Source organism: Tribolium madens, unplaced genomic scaffold, assembly GCF_015345945.1.
Source record: "Tribolium madens isolate multiple individuals breed KSU strain unplaced genomic scaffold, Tmad_KSU_1.1 Scaffold_20;HRSCAF=117;Tcas5.2_LG4, whole genome shotgun sequence".
Taxonomy (NCBI): domain Eukaryota; kingdom Metazoa; phylum Arthropoda; class Insecta; order Coleoptera; family Tenebrionidae; genus Tribolium; species Tribolium madens.
In genome coordinates, this window is record NW_025400985.1 from 4,434,332 (window position 1) to 4,443,887 (window position 9,556).

The 9,556-nt window shown below is 32.1% G+C and overlaps 2 protein-coding genes across 2 annotated transcripts; one reads left to right on the forward strand and one right to left on the reverse strand.

The window, feature by feature from the left end:
• On the forward strand, positions 1 to 2,346 carry LOC123005004 (facilitated trehalose transporter Tret1-like). Its single transcript, XM_044398590.1, has 2 exons — positions 1 to 67; positions 115 to 2,346. Exons 1-2 carry the CDS (start codon positions 16 to 18, stop codon positions 1,443 to 1,445), a joined length of 1,383 nt encoding a protein of 460 aa, XP_044254525.1. The 5' UTR covers positions 1 to 15; the 3' UTR covers positions 1,446 to 2,346.
• A 1,859-nt stretch (positions 2,347 to 4,205) lies between these two features.
• LOC123004926 lies at positions 4,206 to 7,960 on the reverse strand. The gene is made up of 2 exons (XM_044398456.1): positions 7,808 to 7,960; positions 4,206 to 5,357 (listed from the first exon to the last, which is right to left on the reverse strand). Exons 1-2 carry the CDS (start codon positions 7,808 to 7,810, stop codon positions 4,455 to 4,457), a joined length of 906 nt encoding a protein of 301 aa, XP_044254391.1. The 5' UTR covers positions 7,811 to 7,960; the 3' UTR covers positions 4,206 to 4,454.
• Between the last annotated feature and the right edge of the window lie 1,596 nt (positions 7,961 to 9,556).

Here is a 9,556-nt window from a genome sequence, read left to right on the forward strand (position 1 = left end):
TGTAAAGAAGCACGCATGAAAATGTATAAACCGACGTATTTTTATCAATATTTAACAACTGTTACCGGTGAGTTAATTTTCAATCATTCCACTTCAATTATTCCAATTTTTTAGCACTATTAACGATTCTAACAGGTGGCATGCATTATGCGTGGCCATCACCATCACTTCCACAATTAACTTCCAACAATTCGAGTTTTCTTCAAATTACAAATGATGAAGGGTCTTGGATTATTATAATGGAGTTAATTTCTCCAATACCGTCGTGTTTTCTCGGTGCTTTTATTATTGATTTAATTGGACGAAAAAACTCAATTTTGTTATCTGCCATTCCGTATTTTTTGGCATGGCTAATGATTGCTTTTGCCAACTCTGCACTGATGTTGGGTGCAGCAAGACTCCTAGCTGGGGTATCAGATGGTATTGCTTTCACTGCTATACCAATATTCATTGCTGAAATTGCTGAAGCAAATATGAGGGGGTTGCTAGCAGCGGGAATATCAGTCTCGTGGATCTCTGGAATGTTGTTTATCAACGTGGTAGGAGCATATTTGAGTATTTCAACGACGGCTTTAATCTGCTCAGTGTTTCCAATTCTGCTTCTTCTGACGTTTATTTGGATGCCTGAAAGTCCATACCACTTGATAATGAAGCACGATATAGAGAAAGCAAGGGTCGCTTTGCGGAAATTTAAAGGAAGAAGCGACGTCGAGGATGAACTAACAAGACTCCAAGAAGCTGTCAAAAATCAGAATCAGAAGAACGCAAGTGTTTGGGATTTATTCAGAAAGAGGAACAACCAGGAGGCTTTAGGAATCGTGGCGATTGTTCGAAATTCGCAACAGATGAGTGGTGTGGCTGCTATAAGTTTCTATACCTTGTCAATTTTCAATGAAGCGGGTGATTTTATATCACCATTTACTGCGACTGTAATTTACGTGACCATTCAGTGTGTCATGACTGCTGTATGTTCGATACTAATCGATAAAACCGGTCGAAGGCCTCTATTGATTGCTTCTTTGATCGGTTCAGCAATCTCCCTTTTTGTTCTAGGGACTTATTTCTACATCAAAGACTTTACCAACATTGATATTAGTTCTTTTAATTTTGTACCACTTGTAGCACTGTTAGGATATGTAATTATTTTCAATATCGGTGCCCAACCGATCCCGCTACTTATCCAAGGGGAGCTTTTCCCCACAAATGTTAAAGCTTTAGCGTCCTGCTTTTCGGAAGTGTATTTTTGTATCATAGCTTCTCTGGTCTCTAAACTATTTCAAACTTTACGAGACTCGTTCGGGATGTATTTACCTTTTTATGGATTTGCGTTTTGTTCAGCTGTTAATTTAGTTTTTGTTATATTTTTTGTACCTGAAACAAAGGGAAAAACTTTGGAAGAAATTCAAGCTGCTCTAGGGGTAAAAAAGACAAAAACGGGATTTTAAACTCGTGACAGAACAGCAGTAATAAACCATAGTGATTATATCGAGTGAACAAATAAATTTAGGGTCGAAGTCTACTCTGCCAAACAAATTCGAGTTTGTTTGATTTTAAAAATTTGTGCTGTTACCATTTGTCAAACAAAAAATAATTAAAATTAATCAATAAAAACTTTGATTTTATAAGTTTTTGAATTATATGCGAATAAAACACAGCTTGTGACAATTTATCTTTGAAAAAGGTCTTTTGGTACTTGTCAGAATTTATTTGAGTTTCAAAAATAGTGACAGTACATAATTTTTTTTTCAAGCAGACTTGAATTTTGTTTTTCAAAGTCGACTTGACTCCAAATTTATATTTCATCGTACGATATAAAATTAATATACTCTTTGTGCTTTCTCTTAAAATTGTGATTAGTATTATTATTCTGTAACAGAATGGCGTTTGGAACCGCAATTTTAATAGAGCACCTCAAGGTTGTTAATACAGATGTATCTACTTTTTTAACGTTCGGCTTTTAGAGGATAGTGGGTATAAATACTCAAAATGAAAGAATCTTGAAAATTGATGATATGTAGTACCTACTAAGTAAAACACTTTTTTTATCAAACGCTTAAGTTTTGTTAAAATGAAAGGATAGAGAAAGATAGAGAAAACATAAAAAAAATAAAATGAACTAGCAGACTGATAACAAGTAGTTTAATCTTTTTATTTTTGTAAATTAAAGAACAAAGAAATAACAAAATTAAAATAACATTATGTAGGTATCTATTTTTAAATTAAGGCAAATAAGTACTCGTATCTAAGGATATCAAATATTATTAAATTACAGGTCTTATATTTAAAAAATATGATTGAAATACGCTCATGGTCACATTTTCAATTGCCTAGTATTGACCTATTGAATAAAAAATGAAATTTTAAAAAAAGTTAATTTTGTTTATTATTTTTTACCTGAATTTCAAAGTTCTGTCAAGTTTAAAAAACACTTATATTTGTTTTTTCACTACTAGCTGTAAAAGATACCATTATTTAGTTTGTCGAGAGGTTGTGAAGTTTATTTTCTCTCCTAGTAGACAATAATCATTTTCATTCTAAACCAAGGGTTATAATGTATTAGAGGTGGGTAAATGCCGATGTTGGAGGGTATTACATAGATACAAATATTTCTAGAATATTATTGAAAACTATTACCATCACAATAAGTACTAATGGAAGTATTTCAAGATGAAATCAATGCAAAATTAAATAAAAAAGACTTACATTTTTTCATTAAAAACATCAGAATAACCCCACTCTAATATTTCTGTCTATGTCAAAACTGTCAAAAACAACAAATCGTTTTATTTCATGTTACCAGTGTTACCATGTTCTGTGGTTACAAAACTATCGGTAGTGAGGCAAATTTTTACACTTTTTCCCTTTTCTTTGCAGTTTCTTTGTTATTTTAACAAATATTTTATATTATGAAGTTAGGAAATTCCTTTAATAGTTGCAAAAATGACATAACTTCATTTACGGTAAGAAAAAAATAATACTTCCAACTTAAGTCAATAACTAAGGTAAGTATTTACTGTAGGTAAGTAATAGTAAATTAACAAAAATAGTAGGTAGTTGTTAATTACCAAATTTTACATCTGAGACATGTCCATTAAATAGGGTTATATTTTTCACCGTTGTTTTTTTGGGTAATAAATGTCCTAGTAGTGAAATTTTTTTATATAAAACACGGTAGATAGCCTCGCATTTATTATTTCTCTCGTTGCTACGCATCTCGGGAACTAAACAGCTCGGCTATAAAAATCTCTTATCTACCTTGTGATATAACATACTATTTTGACCCTATTCTAGTAGATCTTGTGAAAATAAATTGAGAAAAGGACACTGTATTTAAATTAAGTTTTTTGTTAACTTGTTTAAATTATTTTTATCCGCAAACGTCACAAAAGTGACCACTTTTATGATTTAATGACACAGGTAAAAGTTTTACTTTTCAGACATGGCGTAAAAATACTGTTTTTACGCCTAGGCGTTTTCACTTACTTTGACATTTACCACTGTTGTCTCTTTCGCTTTTTCAGCATTTCCTGGAAAGGTACAATGTAGATTATCAGCATTCGACATTTTGCACTATAAACTACACCAGTTATTCACCAATTAAATCAATCAACACTTTCGAAATCTCAACACAAATTCCGAAACTGACGCGTGACGTTTGTTATGATTTTATTCCAAAGCGTCCTGATTATTGAGGTGATTTACTTGATTATGGGTGTGTTACTCTTTTCTCTCCATCTGAATCGTTTGCAGATAAAATAGTATATGTTATTTGGAGTAAAAGTGAGTTTATGTGGCTTAGCTGAATCCATTTGCCTCACTCCGTTCGGCAAAATGAACGTGCAGCTTCGCCACATAAACAATCACTTTTACTCCTAATAACATAATCTACTATTATTTACTATTATGTTTTTAGTGTTTATTTGTTTTATTTATTTTTTTTTAAATGACATTAGTGGTTTATTGTAACAGATGAGTTAATATTTCTACACACTTCTTAAACATCTCTTTCTAACTAAGTAACTGATTTGATGTGTAACCTCAATAGTAAAAATTTTTATTCTATGAATTAATTTGTTTGATAAAAGCGTCCTTCTATTTAAAAAAAATCTGTTTTTTTACATCTTTAATTTAATTAAAAAGAAGTGTTTTTGGGATGATATGGAAAAAACTTGACTCACTTGGTATAGAAATGAGTTCAGAATGCAGATTTTTAAAAATATTTTTATTTGTTTTACAATCGTACATAATTATTGATATATTGTACATAAAAACGAATAACACTTTAATGAGAAAGATTGGAAAATAAATAGAAGAGAAAAGAAACTGGCCAATAAAGTTCTAAAACAGTTGCTACGAAAAAAAGTAAGGCAAGAAAACGCAAGAAGTAACATAAATAAGGAAGAGTATAAATCTACAACTAAAATCACGATTTAATAAAATGTTAACAATGAAATTTATTTGTGCTGTTGTTGGATACTCGGGAGTTGGTAATTATAATTAATGACACTCTCCGCACTATTGTGACTGATTTGCGTCGGTCTGTAGCTACTCTTGCCGATGACAGTACTCACATCTTTCAACGACTGTTGAATAGCATTAGCTTGTGATTGCTGTTGCTTGTAATACTGGACTTGTAAAATCGACGGCACGTACGAATCCAACAGACTTTTGGGTTCACTCTTTGTGAACACTTGTTGTGTTTTTTCGGCCTGAGGCTGAGGTGCGTACTTGATGGCAGGCGTTACTTGTTGAGTTTGGACGTACTGAGTTTCCGGTACGACATACGCTTGTTGGTCATTGGTATAAACCACATTTTCGTAATTTTGGGTTTGTTCGGCTTTTGGTACGTACGATGGGACATACATGACGTACTGGATGCCTCCTTTGGGGTCAACCACGCTTTGAATGGCAGTACTAGGAGCAGAATACTGTTGGAGGTACACATATTGAGGTGTATAGTACTGCTGTTGGGCTTGGGCTATGCTGTTGTCAGTGACGTATTGCACGTTTTCGTATTGTTGGTAAGGGTTTTGGTGGTTGACTGGTTGCTGTTGTTGGTAGTAGTACTGTTGAGGTACTGTTGCGTACTGTTGAGAAGGGGGTGTGTACTGTTGAGCCGGTTGAGAGTACGTTTGAGGGACGTACTGGACATACTTCGGTTGTTGTCTTGCATAGTCAGCCACTGTTTTAGTGGGTACGAAACCGTAATCAGTTGGGGAAGCAACGGGGATTTTTGGGGGTGCTCTCGCTACTTTCCCGGTTATTTTCAAGTTGTCCCTTTCGATGTCTTCTAAACTGATCTTCTTTTCTTTACCCACGACCGACGCCAACACACAACAAAGTACCACGAAGTATCTCTGCAAAAGAAAGTGGCACGGACCGGTAAAACTGCATTCATATTTTGAGGGAAATTAAATGCGGCTATTATATTTCTTCATACAGTTATCTGTCGGGTGAAAGTGTATCTGGAATAATGAAAGAGGAAGCCGGACACACATGAAACATTTCAGTTTGCAAATTTATTAAAATTCACTATTTTAATAATGGGTTTATTGTGTAAATTTCTATTTACATCGTGTCGGACAAGTGTGAATAATTTAGTGATGTCGTGTTTTTCTACAAGAAATTAAGTGGGTGCAATTTATTGCACAAAATCTGCTTCGAAAGTTGCAAGCTTTACTAATGACCTAAAACTTTTTTAATGCAAAATACAACACAATAGAAATCTAATTCAACTAGTAATTTCTGCATTCGTCATCTTGTATTAATTCTAATGTGTCACTAAAAATAACATTCTTTCTCGTGATATCATTGTTAATTTAATAAGAGCATACGAGGAGAAAGTGTCTCGTCCATTTTTTATATCTGATTCTGTAATATAATTGTCTTGTCGGAAACATTAGGATACCTGGTGATCAGATTATGGGAGAGGCCGAATGAAATATAACACGCAATGTTGTGTTTCAAAACTTTTTTTTGTCTTCATTATACATATGTTTATAGAAAGGTAACAAAATAAAATATGTATACCTGTTTTCCAATAAAAAACTAGGCAATTTGGGGCTTTAAGATATTTCAAGAAATATTGGTTTAATCATTTATTCTAAAATTTCTCTAGTTTTACATTAGAAGTTATTTATTTGTAAGGTTTATGTATTTTCTCTTAATAAGTCATACTTGTCCCACTTATTGAATATTTACATTTTTTGTGCATTATAAGAAAAATTGAATCGTTTTCTACATGGAACTTGAACATGTTTCATAAAAAAAAATGGAGTGCATATTTATTTTTAATTTTTTCTTCAAAATTTTTAAATTAAAACGATTTATGATGCTTAGATACCTATTTAGTGTGTCATAGAGGTGCTCACACTCCTATTAAACAAAACAGAAGTGCTATCAAAAGACTGTAAACTTTTTGCCCAATTGTCAATTGAAAAAATGTTCACTGTTTTTACATTAAATCATAATTTGAAATTGAATTTTTAATTACGAGGTAATATACCTTCTATATGAAAAGAGAGGTGGTAGGATGTCGAAATAGTTTTGTGTAAAGGAAGAAATGCAGCATTGCAAATTTGGTTTCATTGGTTGAATTTGCGTGTATAGTGAATCCAGTCAATGGAAAAAAATTAAATTCCGGTTTTTTGCTTCTGTGGATGACTGAATTTTTAGTTGTAAATTTTTAAACGAAGAAAATGCAATTTTATAACAGTGGGAACTATTGGATATGTAAAAGCGTAACATAACATACATCATAAAAGTTTATACTCTCAATAATTTATGTCAGTTTACGTTTGTTTATCAGATTTTACATACAAAGCTTATTTATATCTCTTTTTACAATACTAATTCCTTATACTGTTTCTATGGTGCTTACCTCTCATGTTGCCGTTAAAATACGCTTCATTTATAAAGTCAATAGCAAGGTATCTTATAAGTCTATAAAATACGCTAATGCATATTTTTTTTATCAATTTTGACATTATTTTGACATACTTTTTTATAATAATTTCTGAATTTAGTAAAATTTCTGGTTCAAGTGTTGCAAAAGATCTTGAAGACAACACGAGTTTTATAGTTTAAAAATCTGAGCTCCCTCCGATCGCTCGAATTTAAACTACGACCTCGATTTTCAAACTGTCTATAAAACTCTAATTGTCTTAATAGCTATTAATTTTTTTAATTTGCTGTTTTTGCAATTTGTATTTTGCAATAATTATCACTTTTTTTGTAGTTATTGAGTTATTGATTATGAACTGAAAAAAATTAAACCAACTCTGTGTTTGTTTTTGAAAACATCATTTACAAGCTCTATTTCTATTACGTGTATTTAACGTGTTATTTTGTAAGTAAAAGAGTTAAAAACTTTGCTTTAAATAGAAGTTTTCTATCATAACTTTATTTTTAATTTTTAAGCCATTTATGGCTAGTATAAGTATCAGTTTTCTTAAAATAAATTACCCAAGTTAATTTTAGTCGAAACAGAAATTTTGTATTAAGTTGGATTACGCGCTTATCAAGCAACAATAGGCCAGTGAAGTAAAAACAAGTCATTCTATTATTCTAAAGAATTAACGTAACATTTTAACCATAAACATTAGAAACACAAATGAGTGGAAGTAAAATAATATTACGTTTATAGTAATTCCATCACTTAATATCTGCCACATTTATTACATTATATAAAATATAATTTTCACAAGTGGTTATAATTTATTTCAAAACTAGGTAATCACTGCTTGGTATATTATCACAACACTGGCACAATTGTCACTTTTGAAAAAACATGAAAGCGGTAACTTACCATGTCTGCGAAAGTGAAATGATACAGTTCGGTGGAAGGATCGGCACAAAATAATGATCCTCTACCATACGAACTTCCATTTGTACTTTCTTAAGTGAACGGAGACCACCCTACCAAAAGCTACATGGAATCTTCGGATGACCGGATGGTACGTATTTTTATGTCACACGGTAATCTCCCCATATTCCATGGCCTTAAGCTACAACATTTCAAAAGTAAATTTCCTGACGGCGATTTATTAATGAAGGTTGGGTCTGCGCGATATTTATTATTGTCCGTTGACCTAAAGGAAGAAAGTGATAAAAAATGTCAGACAGTTAATTTTACAAATTCTTGAACTGGAGCGCAGAAAATCTCAGTCTTCCATTTATGCGCTTCCTGTTTGTATTATTCGCCGGTCAAGTGTGGAAATCACATTTTTCCTACACTTACGTAATTGGATCACCACAGATGGTCGATGCTTCTGGCTACAGAGCTTTATGACTTGCAGTTTCGCAAAATTTTACGATTCTACATTTCAGCGTAATCATGATTCCGAAGGTGTTAATTCGCTTATTAGTTTTGTATTGAAGGTATTGATGAATTCCAGTACCGTTATTTATTTTCAGCTTTTTGCCTTTCTCTCGAATCATCTTCCTTTTGCCAGCGAAAAATCTATAATTAAGAGAGTGTACCTACAAGATATCGATTCTATTATTTGCCTCTCATCATGAAGAAAAATTGTAGAAAGGCAAGGTGCACTATTAATTATTACAAGAAGTCATGTCAAGGTCCGACACAAAGCCACGTCTTGTTCTCTTGTGTCAATTGCAATATTTGTTTGTTTTGAATTTTAACAATTTCTTTGTTTCTACAAAAAAACCTGTGTTAATTTACCATAACAGAAACATTTAGTGTGCTTGTAATTGTCTTAACAAATTGCGCCTTCATGATGTTATTAATGCGAAAAGTTGACCAAATTTCTAGACAACAATTAAAACTAAATCAGGTTTCTATAAAACCAATTAAAAAACGGAAATAGCTACTTAGCTTAAAAATCCTTAATTTTGGCAAATTAAGCGGTTAGCTGTCACCTAATCACTAATTTTATGTTTGAAACCACCGTCAAACTAGTAATAAATAATTATTATGATTAGTGACCCGTTAATGAAAACTTTCAGTCTCAAATGTTTCCAATATCCTGAAACTCCGTTTACGTAAAGTGATGTAAATCACTTAATTGAAATTATGGAAATTGCTCTTTTTTGCAAGTTGCATCCTGTTATGATCCTATAGTCATCAGCAATTTCCCTTTACTTTTACCATTGCACTACATTAATGTTTGTCTTTAATGAAGACACTTGTGATTATCCATTCACCACTCAAATCCTTTTTCTGTAGGAGATTACTCTCTCTGTAAGTTCAGTGCCATTGTCCATACAAACGCCCTTGGGTGTGTCTTTCCAAAAAAAAATTATTCGTGCTTTAGTCTAGGTTTAAAATGATCTAGCTGGGAGCCTCTTTAATTATAGGTGTTGCCGAAAATGACTTAAATTACATACTCTATGAAATTTGAGTATGATGGTTTTCCTCTTTTCATCATGCCCTATTATTAATGATTCAAACATCAGAAAGCAAATTTTATTTAAATAAGAAAAAGTCGTGGTATTTACATAAATGTTAAGATGGGTATATTATAATCTCCCGTGTCACTTTAATTCTAGAAATTTTATTTATAGATGTTTAAAACTAGAAAACTCAGCTTATCGG

Coding starts and splice junctions, on each gene's coding strand:
- LOC123005004 (XM_044398590.1), top strand. CDS start 16: ATGAAAATGTATAAACCGACGTATTTTTATCAATATTTAACAACTGTT. Junction 68..114: donor ATATTTAACAACTGTTACCG/GTGAGTTAATTT, acceptor CCAATTTTTTAG/CACTATTAACGATTCTAACA.